Source organism: Drosophila innubila, assembly GCF_004354385.1.
Source record: "Drosophila innubila isolate TH190305 chromosome 2R unlocalized genomic scaffold, UK_Dinn_1.0 1_C_2R, whole genome shotgun sequence".
Classification (NCBI taxonomy): Eukaryota; Metazoa; Arthropoda; class Insecta; order Diptera; family Drosophilidae; genus Drosophila; species Drosophila innubila.
This window is the reverse complement of record NW_022995374.1, coordinates 16,077,361-16,095,233: the sequence shown is the minus strand read 5'-3', so window position 1 is coordinate 16,095,233 and position 17,873 is coordinate 16,077,361. Positions and strand designations below refer to the sequence as shown.

Genomic DNA, 17,873 nt, shown 5'->3' with positions numbered 1-17,873 from the left:
GTAACTCAAAATTTTAAATTTCTTAACAAGGTTCTTTAACCAGAAAAAAAATGTTGTTATTAGCTCAGGATAACATAATACGTAAATTTATCAAGGAGTGTAAGCGGTCAAAAATATGTGTATAACTCTTAATCTTTTCCAATATCAACTTAAAAATAATTAACTTAAAATCCTCAGAGTACTTTTATGAAACATATCACTTCAAGTGCACTATTATCTAAAAAATGGCACACATTTTCAGATATACAATAAGTTAATTAATTAACAAGTCTACTAAAAATTAGTGTGAAATAACCAAAATCTAAGCTTAGCAGTCATATTCCTCATTGATCATAACCAAAAATAGCACAAATTTCAAATGTCAGGAACTGAAAATGTTCTAGAAACAAAAAATTTAACACAAATATGTGTGAGAAAAGTACTTAAGAAATTTAAAAATTTAAAAATTTTTATTTGCATAGAGAAAGAGCAAACGATATAAATATACATACATACATACATACGCACACCGAGAGAAATGCTTAAGCGGAAATTTTAATAAAAATTATATACAATTTATTTCAAACAGAGAAAATACACACAATACACACATGAGAATGTGGACTATATAGACAGCGATCCGCTTGGCGTGATGGTGATAGCGTATTCAGAATGTCAGATGAGCACGTTCAACTCGGCCGAGGATTGACGGCCCATCCAATTGAGGAGGTGTGGGTACATATGTAGGTGTATCTGTATCTGCGAGTATTGCGATGCGAATCGTATAGTTGAATTCAATTCTGTGCAATCACATCAGCAGCATAAACGCCGTAGTACACTGAACCAAATATAATTAAAAAAAAAAAAAAAAAAGATAAGCCTTACGAACGGATATACCATAGAAATATTTGTGGTTTAATTCCATTATGATATTTCTTTTGATGATTTTATATTATTTGCAAGTTTGACGATTTTATAAATTTAGTTTAATGACGAATTTTGAACAGTGTTGAAGTCCAGAATTTAATTTAATAAATGTTCATTTAATGTCGTTTGGACAACGAGACAAGACATTGGGTATCATTAACCATAGACATTTTTGGAATTTCTTTAATCGTCCAAAATTTTAGTTCAAGTTCAAATTTCACGTGTCAAAAATTTATATATATATAAGTAATTAAATAGAATAAGGTCTGTAGATTTTATATAAGTAATCCAGACATAACTAAAGATTAATCCACATGATTTCTTAATAGCATATTATGAGCAATGACAAATAAATTGATAATATATGCACTCTAAATATGAATGACGAAAATCCCTTTGAATAATCACATCCACAATAACTGGCACATGTTGCACATATAGTTTGTTGACTACGTGGATCATCTAAATATGATTTCGCTGCTACTGCCTGGCATTTTAATTTTGGAGACCAAAAACAACAAAAAGTTGAAAGAGTACCTGAAACACAATTAGTTTAAGATTACAATTATATTTTTTACAAAATGCTCAAATTTTACCTATAAGTTTGTATCCTGGATTTATGCATTTCTCTAATTTAAGATCGGGTTTCTCATCGTCTTCAAGTTCCTCAACTAATAAGCTGTCCCTTTCAGATTTCCTTAAATACCCCATTCCCGTTTTGTCAACTTTACAGTTCGCATCAATGATTGAGCTGCAGTCGACGCACTTATTTTCAGCTTTTCCCCCTAAGATATTTAGATAATAAGATAGTTTGTGTTATTTGTATAAGATAATTGTAGTTTTGTCAGAATTCACTTACAGCTAATAAAAAACAATAGAATATAAAATAATAGCATTGATACACGAGTCTTCATTATCTTGATTGGTATCCAAAAATATGTATTAATTTTTAAATTTTGACTTGACAATCTATGCATGTAAAAATTTTAATAAAAATTCTAAAATAAAATTCATAATAAACTGACGCAGCTACCCTGATGAAACATGTTTATAACTCTTTATATTTAAAGCAATATCTGGGGTATCCTAACCCTAAGAAGTGATATGTTGTCTAAATACACGAAGAGTTTTCACATCTCCATTGCCCAAATAGAAAAAGTACATCCAACATGTTTCATAAAAATCAATTATCTATTTAAATGATTTCGATGTATAAAATAAATACAATAAAATAATAAGCACGATAGCACCAATTGAGAATATTTGTTTAATATATATTTCGAATTCACTGATCCACTGGTAATTGTCTCGCATCCGCAATACAAGCCACATGTCCTACAGACATAACTCTGTGCATTGGGAATATCAAATGAATCCTTATTAGCGACTACTAAACAGCCACGCTTCACCGAAATGAAACAAATGTATCTCTCTAAATTACCTGCAATAAGTAAATGTATAAATATTTTATATAATTGCAAAATCTGTAATATTTCAAAGAATTTCTCTAATTACCAGTTAATTTGTAGGTATCATCAACGCATTTCTCTATGCTTGGATCAATAACTTCGCCCACCGCAAGTTTTTGAAGCTTAGGAAGATCTGCATTTGAGGGTACAGACATGCCATTTCTATCTGTTAGACACTTTGGTTCAATCCATTTTGTGCAGTCAGGACAAAAATTCGTCGATAGTCCATTTGTATCTGTAAAAACAAGTAAAATTAATATAGATAAATAAATGTTTATATTTATTGACTTACAACTAATTGAACTGAATAGAATATTAATAAATAAAATACATACAGCACTAAAAATTCTCATAATTTTGGTTAAAATAATTAAAAAACGGAATTTTCAAGTGAGATTCATTTTTGAATAACTGACATTTATTTCAAATGTGACGTTGAAAGTCAAGAAAATTGAAAGTGAAGACTAGTAAAATTTCAGAGACATTTGAAATAGATATTCCCGAGTTGCACAGTAAAATAAACTTAATACGAATTACAAGCCAAACTTAAATTAAGAAATCTATAAAAACATGTAATCTTCTGTTTTCATTAAAGTAAATTTTATTCAATAAAATATCTTAATGGCGATGAACAATGTCAAGAGCCGTCCTAAACTCGCATCTTTAGTAGTCCAAGATCCACTTGGCGTTTTACAATTACAATATCTGGCACAAATCTTGCAGGCTTCATAATCCATATGATGTTTGTTAACAACTTCCTTTTTTGTTACAGCACTACAGCCCAACAAGGGTGACCAAAAACAAACGAATGTTTCTAAGGTATCTGTAGAACAATCAATCAATTAATGTTGTAATCAATGTGATAATTTTGTATTGACCGGTTATGGTAAACCCATTAATAGTGCAATTAACTAAGGTGTCATCAAATACGATTTCGTCTTCGTTTTCATCATTAATCGGCGGTATTTTAACAACCAATGATTTATCCCGAGAGGACATTTTAAAGGCACTCCAACCCGTGACTTTCATTTGACAGCCTCCATTATATATCGTGCAATTTACGCATTCATTCGTTTGTCCAAATACGTCTGCAAGTTGCAATATTAAATGATTGCAATTATAACAAATAATAATATAAATAATATAAATCAGCTTACTGCGTATAAAGTACCATAATACCAAACTGTACATATTTAAAGGTGTTGCTACATTTTTCATTTTTTGAAATTAATTACTCGTATACTTGAAAGTTTTTGAGTTTGCTGAAAGGTACTTTCATTTTTTTTTTAAATAATGTTGCATACTTTGTTTTTATAATAAGCTCCATTGAATTATACATTTGAATTATACAAGTGTTTAAACTTAGAGTGAAACATCTACATGAGTTCCTCTTAACTATATCTCCAACTCGAAATCTGCTGACGTACGTACATATTTTTTATTTTATAATTTTTGCCTCGTTAGTCAGCTAACGATTATCATTTAACCCGAAATCGAAGTTCAATGTATAGCTTATTAAAATTCCAAAATAGTTCAAGATGAAAGAAACGACTTGTAATGTCCTTTTATGCTTTTTTCGCATTAGAAACTAAAAGTGGATTACAACAGCTACATTGTGTCATACAAACTTATAGACTATTTTATATTAGGGGGGAATTCCGTAAAGTACAAAGATGAACATTAACAACGGTATGAGATAAGGTCCCTAATCTCAATACGAGTATTTTTGGAATGAACCAGAGTTGGGAGGGCGGGACCATCAAACGTGCCAAATATATAGATGAGATAATCAGATGAGAGTTTACTCGCTCTGAGAGCTATGCGATAAGAAGTGCGGTAATAGTATTATACAAGTAGATAGATTTTTGGATGCATTCCGAATTCAGATCTCAATGGTAAACAATTAGTAAGTAAAGACTGTAAATTAGCAAAGCGTTGATAGACTGACACGGGTTATCTTATCGCTCAGGCCCAGCCCCAGTTCCAGTCCTATTACCCGACTTATGTCAAGGGCTATCTCTCTATATACCCTGAGCCGGCATTAATTAATCGGCATCGCGATTGTTCTCTGTCACCGGCTGTTGATTTCGTATTGAGTCTCTGCTATTTCTGATTTTATTATTCGATCACATCTCAGACGTCCAACAACGGTCCATTTGATCGGACGCTCCTTCAAGTATTATGTTCCCGCTTTTGCAAAATTCCGTATATATTGTCTGCCGCTGCTGCCTCTTGGAACAGCCGCCACTTTGCCATAACATCTGCGAGAATAATCAACTCATTGACGAGTTGCTTACTTTGGCACCCAATCTTCAAATCCTACCCGACGATATCATATGTGATGAGTGTCTGCAACGTCTACACAATGCTCTCGAATTTCGACAACGCTGTGAGCATTCGGAACGCATTCTTCGTGCCAGGCACGAACAGGCCCTGGACGATGCTCTCGAATGCCTTGAACGTGAAGTCGGTTCCCTGGAGAAGGTCGAAACAATACCAATGTTGACGCTAATAGAGCCTGTGGATTTTGGTAAGTTATTCAAACCATGGTGTCGATACTTTTCACGACGTTTTTGTATGTCACATTTTAATACTTTACTTTTAAATGCACATTTATTTTTATCACGTTGTTAAATGTTTTTATGAAAATATTGAAAATAAGTTGATCGAAAGTGTCAGTATTTCTTATATTTTTTGCTTTTTTAAATAATATACATGTATTGGATATAATAAGGACAATGAAATTAGCTTTGAAATGAAAAATGAGTATTGGGATATGTAGAAATTGAAGAACGATCAAAGGTAGTCTGAAAAAGTTTTGATTTTTGTATCATATTAAAATTTCGTGGATTGTCCCTCAATATTAAATCCAGACTCAATACAAACTACAACCTTTTTAATTTCTAGGACCATTGGATCTCTCGGATACGTTGGAGGGTAATGAGACATCGTTGCGAAAGCCTGCCCGTTATGATTGTGGCACCTTGAATACACCCATACATTTACCCGCAACTCTTGAGCAGCTTGAGGAGAAGCTGAAGAGTCCAAGCTTGAATGCTGCCGTCGTTGAAAAGCCGAAGCGTAAGCGCGTTACAGGTGCCACATCTCGTCCAAGACGATCAAAATCGTTGAACCAATGCTCGGAGTGTGAGAAGAAGTTTACGCGTAATTTTCAGTTGAAGTTGCATATGAATTCGGTGCATGGCTTGGGCGATGGTCCGCTATATCGATGCGAAGTGTGCTGCAAAGTTTTTGCATCGCGTCACAGTCTGCGGTATCATGAGACATCGTCGCATTCCACGGTCCGTCCATTTGCCTGCGAGCTTTGCGACCGACGCTTTGTGCTTCGCACACAGTTGTGTTCGCACGCCCGGATGCATACGGGTGAGACAAAGCCGCGAATTTATGCCTGCAATGTATGCTCAAAAACGTGGCCAACAAAATCGGATCTACGCACACATATGCGCTCCCATGACAAAGACATGTCTAAGAGACCACATAAGTGCGATAAATGCGATAAGGCATTCTTCACCCGTGGTCATCTAAGCTCACATCATTTGGTTCATACCGGAGAGAAACCCTATGCCTGCAATTACTGTGTGAAGTCTTATCAAAGTGTTGGTAATCTTAACAATCATATGGCACGACAGCATGCAAGTATCCTGGAAGAGCAGCTGGAACTTTAAAATTGAGAGCTAGAATATAGGATATTCCCGCTATAGGTATTAGGTACACTCGAAATCTTTTGATTTTCAGAATAATTGAAAACCGAGAAATATAATTTAAGTGTATATAAAATTTTTCAGCTAGAAGTATTAGGTATGACATCATATCAAAGCTAAATTGTCACTATAAAATCAAAAATGTGACAAATTATGTTTTTAAATGTTTATGCCTTAAAGTGTGAATAGAATTATTAACAGATATTTCATAATTTTTAGCCGACTTAAAATATTAATAATATTACTGTAAATATATATAAATACTACAATATTGCTAGACGACTTAAGCGACTCATAACAAAAATTTGTTTCGGAAAAAACTTATATAATTTGCTAAAATTATAATATGAAATTGTATATTTTAATAATATTTAAAATAAATAAGATATTCTAAATAAATGTTTGAACTTTATCAAATGGACTTGGCTGTCGACATCTTCCTTAAACTTTTGTTTTTAAGTTAGACCTTGAATAAACATATATGTACAAAAAACATATGTAAGTACTTTCTATAAAAGCACACGCTTACGCTTTAATAAAACACCGCTTATCACATTATAAAGCATTCGTCTATATATATTCTTATATACAGCTAATATACATATGTATACAGAAATCAGATGAATATATTAATTATTAAAAAATAAAAGTTTATATTCTCTATAGCCAAGACAACAATAATATCAACACAAAAAGGCGAGAGAGAGCGTTGAGAAAAAAGCGCAAGTATATTGTTCTTTCTAGCACATTCCATTATATTTTTTTTGCATGTCCAATACAAATGGTCGAATAAGGGTATAATATTTTTTAGCAAATGTATGTAACATTCCACTGTAAAAAATAATTGGCAAATTATAAAACATTTTGGTTAAATTTTAATTTTATTATAAAATTTAGTTTACAAATCTTTGTCATGTTCAAGTATTTTTTTATTTATTTACTGTAAGATATCATAATTCAAAAAAAATTACATTAACATTAAGAGCCCTTAAATAATACCAAGAACTTATTACCATACAAAATTCTCAGGAAATTATTTTTTTATAGGGTATTCCTAATAACATCTGATCCCGACATAGTTCTCTGTTTTTGTTTTGTGTATAAACGGAACATACTATCAGCGTCTTTAATCAAGCAAATGCCCGTCTGTCTGACCGTAAACAACAAATCAGATGAAATCAAGAGGCGGCACAATCCCAACTAGGGCCAGTAAAGACAATTTAAATTGTGGAAAGTATTTACTTCAATTACAAAACGACCACAACATAAAGATATGTCATAATTATGGACTTGACTTGAGCAACAAAAAAGTGTTAATCCAATTAACTTTGATTTAACACCGGGAAATGACTGACGCCTGGCCTAGGTCACCGATTGGATGGCAACCCAGACAAAAATAAATATTGAAAGAAGGGTAAGGGTAAGGTAGAGAGTGCTCTTCAAACTGAGTCACAATCGCTGTAAGTGAGACGTGATAACCTTGCCACCTCAAAGTCCCAGAGCATATAAAATATTACTCGATGAGCATTTCTTTATAGTACCCATTTATAAATACCTTTATATTCATAAAACCTTACTTATTTTGTCCATACCACTGGCCAATTAGTCACATCAAGACGTGGGTAAGTCATCACCCCAGGTATTGTGCCAACCCCAACTCCCATTAATCTGCCTTTGTGTCTGGACCATCATCAAGTCACGCATGCGTCTCGTTATGCTGTTGGGCGTTGTACTTGGACTTGCAATATTGTTCTTAACATGACATCAAATAAATTTTCCAAACTAAAATGATTTTTAAAAGGTAACATTGCTCTCAAGTTAACTTGGTAATCGATCTAAAGAGATGCAATCAATTTCAGATACAAAATCAAACTCTAAGCATGCGTCTTTCGCCAACGACCATACCACGCTGAATACATCGGTTCTCGTCCGATCACCGAAATTAAGCAGCGTCGGGCGCGGTTAGTACTTAGATGGGGGACCGCTTGGGAACACCGCGTGTTGTTGGCATCGTTCAATAACTTTTTTTTTTACAAAATTATTAAGTTTTTCTGTCTCTTTGCCTTTGCGTAAAATTTTCCAATTAGAACTTCTATTAATAAATTTATTTCTATGTCTATACGAGCTCCCTGATATTACCCACCCACTGTGGAGCCTATAATAATTTTCATTTAATCAAAATACTGCTAAGATTGCTCTGAGTTTAACTTTTAAAATTGTTTCATAAATTGTTCCACTGATAACTAGTTTTTATATCTCTTGGTACAAAATCCTTTAAAATGCAATCAACTTCAGATACAAAATCAAACTCTAAGCATGCGTCTTTCGCCAACGACCATACCACGCTGAATACATCGGTTCTCGTCCGATCACCGAAATTAAGCAGCGTCGGGCGCGGTTAGTACTTAGATGGGGGACCGCTTGGGAACACCGCGTGTTGTTGGCATCGTTCAATAACTTTTTTTTTACAAAATTATTAAGTTTTTCTGTCTCTTTGCCTTTGCGTAAAATTTTCCAACTAGAACTTCTATTAATAAATTTATTTCTATGTCTATACGAGCTCCCTGATATTACCCACCCACTGTGGAGCCTATAATAATTTTCATTTAATCAAAATACTGCTTAGATTGCTCTGAGTTTAACTTTTAAAATTGTTTCATAAATTGTTCCACTGATAACTAGTTTTTTATATCTCTTGGTACAAAATCCTTTAAAATGCAATCAACTTCAGATACAAAATCAAACTCTAAGCATGCGTCTTTCGCCAACGACCATACCACGCTTGAATACATCGGTTCTCGTCCGATCACCGAAATTAAGCAGCGTCGGGCGCGGTTAGTACTTAGATGGGGGACCGCTTGGGAACACCGCGTGTTGTTGGCATCGTTCAATAACTTTTTTTTTACAAAATTATTAAGTTTTTCTGTCTCTTTGCCTTTGCGTAAAATTTTCCAACTAGAACTTCTATTAATAAATTTATTTCTATGTCTATACGAGCTCTGATATTACCCACCCACTGTGGAGCCTATAATAATTTTCATTTAATCAAAATACTGCTAAGATTGCTCTGAGTTTAACTTTTAAAATTGTTTCATAAATTGTTCCACTGATAACTAGTTTTTATATCTCTTGGTACAAAATCCTTTAAAATGCAATCAACTTCAGATACAAAATCAAACTCTAAGCATGCGTCTTTCGCCAACGACCATACCACGCTGAATACATCGGTTCTCGTCCGATCACCGAAATTAAGCAGCGTCGGGCGCGGTTAGTACTTAGATGGGGACCGCTTGGGAACACCGCGTGTTGTTGGCATCGTTCAATAACTTTTTTTTACAAAATTATTAAGTTTTTCTGTCTCTTTGCCTTTGCGTAAAATTTTCCAACTAGAACTTCTATTAATAAATTTATTTCTATGTCTATACGAGCTCCTGATATTACCCACCCACTGTGGAGCCTATAATAATTTTCATTTAATCAAAATACTGCTAAGATTGCTCTGAGTTTAACTTTTAAAATTGTTTCATAAATTGTTCCACTGATAACTAGTTTTTATATCTCTTGGTACAAAATCCTTTAAAATGCAATCAACTTCAGATACAAAATCAAACTCTAAGCATGCGTCTTTCGCCAACGACCATACCACGCTGAATACATCGGTTCTCGTCCGATCACCGAAATTAAGCAGCGTCGGGCGCGGTTAGTACTTAGATGGGGGACCGCTTGGGAACACCGCGTGTTGTTGGCATCGTTCAATAACTTTTTTTTTACAAAATTATTAAGTTTTTCTGTCTCTTTGCCTTTGCGTAAAATTTTCCAACTAGAACTTCTATTAATAAATTTATTTCTATGTCTATACGAGCTCCTGATATTACCCACCCACTGTGGAGCCTATAATAATTTTCATTTAATCAAAATACTGCTAAGATTGCTCTGAGTTTAACTTTTAAAATTGTTTCATAAATTGTTCCACTGATAACTAGTTTTTTATATCTCTTGGTACAAAATCCTTTAAAATGCAATCAACTTCAGATACAAAATCAAACTCTAAGCATGCGTCTTTCGCCAACGACCATACCACGCTGAATACATCGGTTCTCGTCCGATCACCGAAATTAAGCAGCGTCGGGCGCGGTTAGTACTTAGATGGGGGACCGCTTGGGAACACCGCGTGTTGTTGGCATCGTTCAATAACTTTTTTTTTACAAAATTATTAAGTTTTTCTGTCTCTTTGCCTTTGCGTAAAATTTTCCAACTAGAACTTCTATTAATAAATTTATTTCTATGTCTATACGAGCTCCTGATATTACCCACCCACTGTGGAGCCTATAATAATTTTCATTTAATCAAAATACTGCTTAGATTGCTCTGAGTTTAACTTTTAAAATTGTTTCATAAATTGTTCCACTGATAACTAGTTTTTATATCTCTTGGTACAAAATCCTTTAAAATGCAATCAACTTCAGATACAAAATCAAACTCTAAGCATGCGTCTTTCGCCAACGACCATACCACGCTGAATACATCGGTTCTCGTCCGATCACCGAAATTAAGCAGCGTCGGGCGCGGTTAGTACTTAGATGGGGACCGCTTGGGAACACCGCGTGTTGTTGGCATCGTTCAATAACTTTTTTTTACAAAATTATTAAGTTTTTCTGTCTCTTTGCCTTTGCGTAAAATTTTCCAACTAGAACTTCTATTAATAAATTTATTTCTATGTCTATACGAGCTCCTGATATTACCCACCCACTGTGGAGCCTATAATAATTTTCATTTAATCAAAATACTGCTAAGATTGCTCTGAGTTTAACTTTTAAAATTGTTTCATAAATTGTTCCACTGATAACTAGTTTTTTATATCTCTTGGTACAAAATCCTTTAAAATGCAATCAACTTCAGATACAAAATCAAACTCTAAGCATGCGTCTTTCGCCAACGACCATACCACGCTGAATACATCGGTTCTCGTCCGATCACCGAAATTAAGCAGCGTCGGGCGCGGTTAGTACTTAGATGGGGGACCGCTTGGGAACACCGCGTGTTGTTGGCATCGTTCAATAACTTTTTTTTACAAAATTATTAAGTTTTTCTGTCTCTTTGCCTTTGCGTAAAATTTTCCAACTAGAACTTCTATTAATAAATTTATTTCTATGTCTATACGAGCTCCCTGATATTACCCACCCACTGTGGAGCCTATAATAATTTTCATTTAATCAAAATACTGCTTAGATTGCTCTGAGTTTAACTTTTAAAATTGTTTCATAAATTGTTCCACTGATAACTAGTTTTTTATATCTCTTGGTACAAAATCCTTTAAAATGCAATCAACTTCAGATACAAAATCAAACTCTAAGCATGCGTCTTTCGCCAACGACCATACCACGCTGAATACATCGGTTCTCGTCCGATCACCGAAATTAAGCAGCGTCGGGCGCGGTTAGTACTTAGATGGGGGACCGCTTGGGAACACCGCGTGTTGTTGGCATCGTTCAATAACTTTTTTTTTACAAAATTATTAAGTTTTTCTGTCTCTTTGCCTTTGCGTAAAATTTTCCAACTAGAACTTCTATTAATAAATTTATTTCTATGTCTATACGAGCTCCTGATATTACCCACCCACTGTGGAGCCTATAATAATTTTCATTTAATCAAAATACTGCTAAGATTGCTCTGAGTTTAACTTTTAAAATTGTTTCATAAATTGTTCCACTGATAACTAGTTTTTATATCTCTTGGTACAAAATCCTTTAAAATGCAATCAACTTCAGATACAAAATCAAACTCTAAGCATGCGTCTTTCGCCAACGACCATACCACGCTGAATACATCGGTTCTCGTCCGATCACCGAAATTAAGCAGCGTCGGGCGGTTAGTACTTAGATGGGGACCGCTTGGGAACACCGCGTGTTGTTGGCATCGTTCAATAACTTTTTTTTTACAAAATTATTAAGTTTTTCTGTCTCTTTGCCTTTGCGTAAAATTTTCCAACTAGAACTTCTATTAATAAATTTATTTCTATGTCTATACGAGCTCCTGATATTACCCACCCACTGTGGAGCCTATAATAATTTTCATTTAATCAAAATACTGCTTAGATTGCTCTGAGTTTAACTTTTAAAATTGTTTCATAAATTGTTCCACTGATAACTAGTTTTTATATCTCTTGGTACAAAATCCTTTAAAATGCAATCAACTTCAGATACAAAATCAAACTCTAAGCATGCGTCTTTCGCCAACGACCATACCACGCTGAATACATCGGTTCTCGTCCGATCACCGAAATTAAGCAGCGTCGGGCGCGGTTAGTACTTAGATGGGGGACCGCTTGGGAACACCGCGTGTTGTTGGCATCGTTCAATAACTTTTTTTTTACAAAATTATTAAGTTTTTCTGTCTCTTTGCCTTTGCGTAAAATTTTCCAACTAGAACTTCTATTAATAAATTTATTTCTATGTCTATACGAGCTCCTGATATTACCCACCCACTGTGGAGCCTATAATAATTTTCATTTAATCAAAATACTGCTTAGATTGCTCTGAGTTTAACTTTTAAAATTGTTTCATAAATTGTTCCACTGATAACTAGTTTTTATATCTCTTGGTACAAAATCCTTTAAAATGCAATCAACTTCAGATACAAAATCAAACTCTAAGCATGCGTCTTTCGCCAACGACCATACCACGCTGAATACATCGGTTCTCGTCCGATCACCGAAATTAAGCAGCGTCGGGCGCGGTTAGTACTTAGATGGGGGACCGCTTGGGAACACCGCGTGTTGTTGGCATCGTTCAATAACTTTTTTTTTACAAAATTATTAAGTTTTTCTGTCTCTTTGCCTTTGCGTAAAATTTTCCAACTAGAACTTCTATTAATAAATTTATTTCTATGTCTATACGAGCTCCTGATATTACCCACCCACTGTGGAGCCTATAATAATTTTCATTTAATCAAAATACTGCTAAGATTGCTCTGAGTTTAACTTTTAAAATTGTTTCATAAATTGTTCCACTGATAACTAGTTTTTATATATCTCTTGGTACAAAATCCTTTAAAATGCAATCAACTTCAGATACAAAATCAAACTCTAAGCATGCGTCTTTCGCCAACGACCATACCACGCTGAATACATCGGTTCTCGTCCGATCACCGAAATTAAGCAGCGTCGGGCGCGGTTAGTACTTAGATGGGGACCGCTTGGGAACACCGCGTGTTGGCATCGTTCAATAACTTTTTTTTACAAAATTATTAAGTTTTTCTGTCTCTTTGCCTTTGCGTAAAATTTTCCAACTAGAACTTCTATTAATAAATTTATTTCTATGTCTATACGAGCTCTTTGATATTACCCACCCACTGTGGAGCCTATAATAATTTTCATTTAATCAAAATACTGCTAAGATTGCTCTGAGTTTAACTTTTAAAATTGTTTCATAAATTGTTCCACTGATAACTAGTTTTTATATCTCTTGGTACAAAATCCTTTAAAATGCAATCAACTTCAGATACAAAATCAAACTCTAAGCATGCGTCTTTCGCCAACGACCATACCACGCTGAATACATCGGTTCTCGTCCGATCACCGAAATTAAGCAGCGTCGGGCGCGGTTAGTACTTAGATGGGGGACCGCTTGGGAACACCGCGTGTTGTTGGCATCGTTCAATAACTTTTTTTTTACAAAATTATTAAGTTTTTCTGTCTCTTTGCCTTTGCGTAAAATTTTCCAACTAGAACTTCTATTAATAAATTTATTTCTATGTCTATACGAGCTCTTTGATATTACCCACCCACTGTGGAGCCTATAATAATTTTCATTTAATCAAAATACTGCTAAGATTGCTCTGAGTTTAACTTTTAAAATTGTTTCATAAATTGTTCCACTGATAACTAGTTTTTATATCTCTTGGTACAAAATCCTTTAAAATGCAATCAACTTCAGATACAAAATCAAACTCTAAGCATGCGTCTTTCGCCAACGACCATACCACGCTGAATACATCGGTTCTCGTCCGATCACCGAAATTAAGCAGCGTCGGGCGCGGTTAGTACTTAGATGGGGGACCGCTTGGGAACACCGCGTGTTGTTGGCATCGTTCAATAACTTTTTTTTTACAAAATTATTAAGTTTTTCTGTCTCTTTGCCTTTGCGTAAAATTTTCCAACTAGAACTTCTATTAATAAATTTATTTCTATGTCTATACGAGCTCCTGATATTACCCACCCACTGTGGAGCCTATAATAATTTTCATTTAATCAAAATACTGCTAAGATTGCTCTGAGTTTAACTTTTAAAATTGTTTCATAAATTGTTCCACTGATAACTAGTTTTTATATCTCTTGGTACAAAATCCTTTAAAATGCAATCAACTTCAGATACAAAATCAAACTCTAAGCATGCGTCTTTCGCCAACGACCATACCACGCTGAATACATCGGTTCTCGTCCGATCACCGAAATTAAGCAGCGTCGGGCGCGGTTAGTACTTAGATGGGGGACCGCTTGGGAACACCGCGTGTTGTTGGCATCGTTCAATCTTTTTTTTTACAAAATTATTAAGTTTTTCTGTCTCTTTGCCTTTGCGTAAAATTTTCCAACTAGAACTTCTATTAATAAATTTATTTCTATGTCTATACGAGCTCCTGATATTACCCACCCACTGTGGAGCCTATAATAATTTTCATTTAATCAAAATACTGCTAAGATTGCTCTGAGTTTAACTTTTAAAATTGTTTCATAAATTGTTCCACTGATAACTAGTTTTTATATCTCTTGGTACAAAATCCTTTAAAATGCAATCAACTTCAGATACAAAATCAAACTCTAAGCATGCGTCTTTCGCCAACGACCATACCACGCTGAATACATCGGTTCTCGTCCGATCACCGAAATTAAGCAGCGTCGGGCGCGGTTAGTACTTAGATGGGGGACCGCTTGGGAACACCGCGTGTTGTTGGCATCGTTCAATAACTTTTTTTTTACAAAATTATTAAGTTTTTCTGTCTCTTTGCCTTTGCGTAAAATTTTCCAACTAGAACTTCTATTAATAAATTTATTTCTATGTCTATACGAGCTCCCTGATATTACCCACCCACTGTGGAGCCTATAATAATTTTCATTTAATCAAAATACTGCTAAGATTGCTCTGAGTTTAACTTTTAAAATTGTTTCATAAATTGTTCCACTGATAACTAGTTTTTTATATCTCTTGGTACAAAATCCTTTAAAATGCAATCAACTTCAGATACAAAATCAAACTCTAAGCATGCGTCTTTCGCCAACGACCATACCACGCTGAATACATCGGTTCTCGTCCGATCACCGAAATTAAGCAGCGTCGGGCGCGGTTAGTACTTAGATGGGGGACCGCTTGGGAACACCGCGTGTTGTTGGCATCGTTCAATAACTTTTTTTTTACAAAATTATTAAGTTTTCTGTCTCTTTGCCTTTGCGTAAAATTTTCCAACTAGAACTTCTATTAATAAATTTATTTCTATGTCTATACGGGCTCTTTGATATTACCCACCCACTGTGGAGCCTATAATAATTTTCATTTAATCAAAATACTGCTAAGATTGCTCTGAGTTTAACTTTTAAAATTGTTTCATTAATTGTTCCACTGATAACTAGTTTTTTATATCTCTTGGTACAAAATCCTTTAAAATGCAATCAACTTCAGATACAAAATCAAACTCTAAGCATGCGTCTTTCGCCAACGACCATACCACGCTGAATACATCGGTTCTCGTCCGATCACCGAAATTAAGCAGCGTCGGGCGCGGTTAGTACTTAGATGGGGGACCGCTTGGGAACACCGCGTGTTGTTGGCATCGTTCAATAACTTTTTTTTTACAAAATTATTAAGTTTTTCTGTCTCTTTGCCTTTGCGTAAAATTTTCCAACTAGAACTTCTATTAATAAATTTATTTCTATGTCTATACGAGCTCCTGATATTACCCACCCACTGTGGAGCCTATAATAATTTTCATTTAATCAAAATACTGCTAAGATTGCTCTGAGTTTAACTTTTAAAATTGTTTCATAAATTGTTCCACTGATAACTAGTTTTATATCTCTTGGTACAAAATCTTTAAAATGCAATCAACTTCAGATACAAAATCAAACTCTAAGCATGCGTCTTTCGCCAACGACCATACCACGCTTGAATACATCGGTTCTCGTCCGATCACCGAAATTAAGCAGCGTCGGGCGCGGTTAGTACTTAGATGGGGACCGCTTGGGAACACCGCGTGTTGTTGGCATCGTTCAATAACTTTTTTTTACAAAATTATTAAGTTTTCTGTCTCTTTGCCTTTGCGTAAAATTTTCCAACTAGAACTTCTATTAATAAATTTATTTCTATGTCTATACGAGCTCCTGATATTACCCACCCACTGTGGAGCCTATAATAATTTTCATTTAATCAAAATACTGCTAAGATTGCTCTGAGTTTAACTTTTAAAATTGTTTCATAAATTGTTCCACTGATAACTAGTTTTTTATATCTCTTGGTACAAAATCCTTTAAAATGCAATCAACTTCAGATACAAAATCAAACTCTAAGCATGCGTCTTTCGCCAACGACCATACCACGCTGAATACATCGGTTCTCGTCCGATCACCGAAATTAAGCAGCGTCGGGCGCGGTTAGTACTTAGATGGGGGACCGCTTGGGAACACCGCGTGTTGTTGGCATCGTTCAATAACTTTTTTTACAAAATTATTAAGTTTTTCTGTCTCTTTGCCTTTGCGTAAAATTTTTCCAACTAGAACTTCTATTAATAAATTTATTTCTATGTCTATACAGGCTCCCTGATATTACCCACCCACTGTGGAGCCTATAATAATTTTCATTTAATCAAAATACTGCTAAGATTGCTCTGAGTTTAACTTTTAAATTGTTTCATAAATTGTTCCACTGATAACTAGTTTTTATATCTCTTGGTACAAAATCTTTAAAATGCAATCAACTTCAGATACAAAATCAAACTCTAAGCATGCGTCTTTCGCCAACGACCATACCACGCTGAATACATCGGTTCTCGTCCGATCACCGAAATTAAGCAGCGTCGGGCGCGGTTAGTACTTAGATGGGGGACCGCTTGGGAACACCGCGTGTTGTTGGCATCGTTCAATAACTTTTTTTTTACAAAATTATTAAGTTTTTCTGTCTCTTTGCCTTTGCGTAAAATTTTCCAACTAGAACTTCTATTAATAAATTTATTTCTATGTCTATACGAGCTCTTTGATATTACCCACCCACTGTGGAGCCTATAATAATTTTCATTTAATCAAAATACTGCTAAGATTGCTCTGAGTTTAACTTTTAAAATTGTTTCATAAATTGTTCCACTGATAACTAGTTTTTATATCTCTTGGTACAAAATCCTTTAAAATGCAATCAACTTCAGATACAAAATCAAACTCTAAGCATGCGTCTTTCGCCAACGACCATACCACGCTGAATACATCGGTTCTCGTCCGATCACCGAAATTAAGCAGCGTCGGGCGCGGTTAGTACTTAGATGGGGGACCGCTTGGGAACACCGCGTGTTGTTGGCATCGTTCAATAACTTTTTTTTACAAAATTATTAAGTTTTTCTGTCTCTTTGCCTTTGCGTAAAATTTTCCAACTAGAACTTCTATTAATAAATTTATTTCTATGTCTATACGAGCTCTGATATTACCCACCCACTGTGGAGCCTATAATAATTTTCATTTAATCAAAATACTGCTAAGATTGCTCTGAGTTTAACTTTTAAAATTGTTTCATAAATTGTTCCA

General features: G+C 34.7%; 2 protein-coding genes, 2 long non-coding RNA genes, 20 other non-coding genes and 3 pseudogenes across 24 annotated transcripts; 24 read left to right on the top strand and 3 right to left on the bottom strand.

Annotated features, from left to right (window-relative positions):
* Positions 1-988: 988 nt before the first annotated feature.
* LOC117784571 lies at positions 989-1,863 on the bottom strand. The gene is made up of 3 exons (XR_004617432.1): positions 1,766-1,863; positions 1,503-1,691; positions 989-1,443 (listed from the first exon to the last, which is right to left on the bottom strand). It is a non-coding gene; the product is annotated as an uncharacterized LOC117784571 (long non-coding RNA).
* A 296-nt stretch (positions 1,864-2,159) lies between these two features.
* Positions 2,160-2,696, bottom strand: LOC117785044. Its single transcript, XR_004617476.1, has 3 exons — positions 2,668-2,696; positions 2,422-2,610; positions 2,160-2,347 (listed from the first exon to the last, which is right to left on the bottom strand). It is a non-coding gene; the product is annotated as an uncharacterized LOC117785044 (long non-coding RNA).
* Positions 2,697-2,956: 260 nt separating this feature from the next.
* On the bottom strand, positions 2,957-3,623 carry LOC117784743. The gene is made up of 3 exons (XM_034622551.1): positions 3,533-3,623; positions 3,254-3,463; positions 2,957-3,198 (listed from the first exon to the last, which is right to left on the bottom strand). The coding sequence occupies exons 1-3, from the start codon at positions 3,591-3,593 to the stop codon at positions 2,981-2,983; spliced, it is 489 nt and encodes a 162-aa protein (XP_034478442.1). The 5' UTR covers positions 3,594-3,623; the 3' UTR covers positions 2,957-2,980.
* A 903-nt stretch (positions 3,624-4,526) lies between these two features.
* LOC117784052 (zinc finger protein 454) lies at positions 4,527-6,154 on the top strand. The gene is made up of 2 exons (XM_034621649.1): positions 4,527-4,905; positions 5,283-6,154. Exons 1-2 carry the CDS (start codon positions 4,557-4,559, stop codon positions 6,059-6,061), a joined length of 1,128 nt encoding a protein of 375 aa, XP_034477540.1. The 5' UTR covers positions 4,527-4,556; the 3' UTR covers positions 6,062-6,154.
* Positions 6,155-7,988: 1,834 nt separating this feature from the next.
* On the top strand, positions 7,989-8,107 carry LOC117786081. Its single transcript, XR_004617611.1, has one exon. It is a non-coding gene; the product is annotated as a 5S ribosomal RNA (ribosomal RNA).
* A 317-nt stretch (positions 8,108-8,424) lies between these two features.
* Positions 8,425-8,543, top strand: LOC117786078. Its single transcript, XR_004617609.1, has one exon. It is a non-coding gene; the product is annotated as a 5S ribosomal RNA (ribosomal RNA).
* A 317-nt stretch (positions 8,544-8,860) lies between these two features.
* On the top strand, positions 8,861-8,980 carry LOC117786001. Its single transcript, XR_004617539.1, has one exon. It is a non-coding gene; the product is annotated as a 5S ribosomal RNA (ribosomal RNA).
* A 314-nt stretch (positions 8,981-9,294) lies between these two features.
* On the top strand, positions 9,295-9,412 carry LOC117786005. The gene has a single exon (XR_004617543.1). It is a non-coding gene; the product is annotated as a 5S ribosomal RNA (ribosomal RNA).
* A 314-nt stretch (positions 9,413-9,726) lies between these two features.
* On the top strand, positions 9,727-9,845 carry LOC117786077. The gene has a single exon (XR_004617608.1). It is a non-coding gene; the product is annotated as a 5S ribosomal RNA (ribosomal RNA).
* A 316-nt stretch (positions 9,846-10,161) lies between these two features.
* Positions 10,162-10,280, top strand: LOC117786076. Its single transcript, XR_004617607.1, has one exon. It is a non-coding gene; the product is annotated as a 5S ribosomal RNA (ribosomal RNA).
* A 315-nt stretch (positions 10,281-10,595) lies between these two features.
* LOC117786004 lies at positions 10,596-10,713 on the top strand. Its single transcript, XR_004617542.1, has one exon. It is a non-coding gene; the product is annotated as a 5S ribosomal RNA (ribosomal RNA).
* A 315-nt stretch (positions 10,714-11,028) lies between these two features.
* LOC117786075 lies at positions 11,029-11,147 on the top strand. Its single transcript, XR_004617606.1, has one exon. It is a non-coding gene; the product is annotated as a 5S ribosomal RNA (ribosomal RNA).
* Positions 11,148-11,463: 316 nt separating this feature from the next.
* On the top strand, positions 11,464-11,582 carry LOC117786074. The gene has a single exon (XR_004617605.1). It is a non-coding gene; the product is annotated as a 5S ribosomal RNA (ribosomal RNA).
* A 315-nt stretch (positions 11,583-11,897) lies between these two features.
* LOC117786008 lies at positions 11,898-12,013 on the top strand (annotated as a pseudogene).
* A 315-nt stretch (positions 12,014-12,328) lies between these two features.
* Positions 12,329-12,447, top strand: LOC117786073. Its single transcript, XR_004617604.1, has one exon. It is a non-coding gene; the product is annotated as a 5S ribosomal RNA (ribosomal RNA).
* Positions 12,448-12,762: 315 nt separating this feature from the next.
* On the top strand, positions 12,763-12,881 carry LOC117786072. The gene has a single exon (XR_004617603.1). It is a non-coding gene; the product is annotated as a 5S ribosomal RNA (ribosomal RNA).
* A 317-nt stretch (positions 12,882-13,198) lies between these two features.
* On the top strand, positions 13,199-13,313 carry LOC117786009 (annotated as a pseudogene).
* A 315-nt stretch (positions 13,314-13,628) lies between these two features.
* Positions 13,629-13,747, top strand: LOC117786071. The gene has a single exon (XR_004617602.1). It is a non-coding gene; the product is annotated as a 5S ribosomal RNA (ribosomal RNA).
* A 316-nt stretch (positions 13,748-14,063) lies between these two features.
* On the top strand, positions 14,064-14,182 carry LOC117786070. The gene has a single exon (XR_004617601.1). It is a non-coding gene; the product is annotated as a 5S ribosomal RNA (ribosomal RNA).
* A 315-nt stretch (positions 14,183-14,497) lies between these two features.
* LOC117786069 lies at positions 14,498-14,616 on the top strand. Its single transcript, XR_004617600.1, has one exon. It is a non-coding gene; the product is annotated as a 5S ribosomal RNA (ribosomal RNA).
* Positions 14,617-14,929: 313 nt separating this feature from the next.
* On the top strand, positions 14,930-15,048 carry LOC117786067. The gene has a single exon (XR_004617598.1). It is a non-coding gene; the product is annotated as a 5S ribosomal RNA (ribosomal RNA).
* Positions 15,049-15,365: 317 nt separating this feature from the next.
* LOC117786066 lies at positions 15,366-15,484 on the top strand. The gene has a single exon (XR_004617597.1). It is a non-coding gene; the product is annotated as a 5S ribosomal RNA (ribosomal RNA).
* Positions 15,485-15,800: 316 nt separating this feature from the next.
* Positions 15,801-15,919, top strand: LOC117786065. The gene has a single exon (XR_004617596.1). It is a non-coding gene; the product is annotated as a 5S ribosomal RNA (ribosomal RNA).
* A 313-nt stretch (positions 15,920-16,232) lies between these two features.
* Positions 16,233-16,351, top strand: LOC117786007 (annotated as a pseudogene).
* Positions 16,352-16,665: 314 nt separating this feature from the next.
* On the top strand, positions 16,666-16,784 carry LOC117786064. The gene has a single exon (XR_004617595.1). It is a non-coding gene; the product is annotated as a 5S ribosomal RNA (ribosomal RNA).
* Positions 16,785-17,097: 313 nt separating this feature from the next.
* On the top strand, positions 17,098-17,216 carry LOC117786062. The gene has a single exon (XR_004617594.1). It is a non-coding gene; the product is annotated as a 5S ribosomal RNA (ribosomal RNA).
* A 316-nt stretch (positions 17,217-17,532) lies between these two features.
* Positions 17,533-17,651, top strand: LOC117786061. Its single transcript, XR_004617593.1, has one exon. It is a non-coding gene; the product is annotated as a 5S ribosomal RNA (ribosomal RNA).
* Positions 17,652-17,873: the final 222 nt, after the last annotated feature.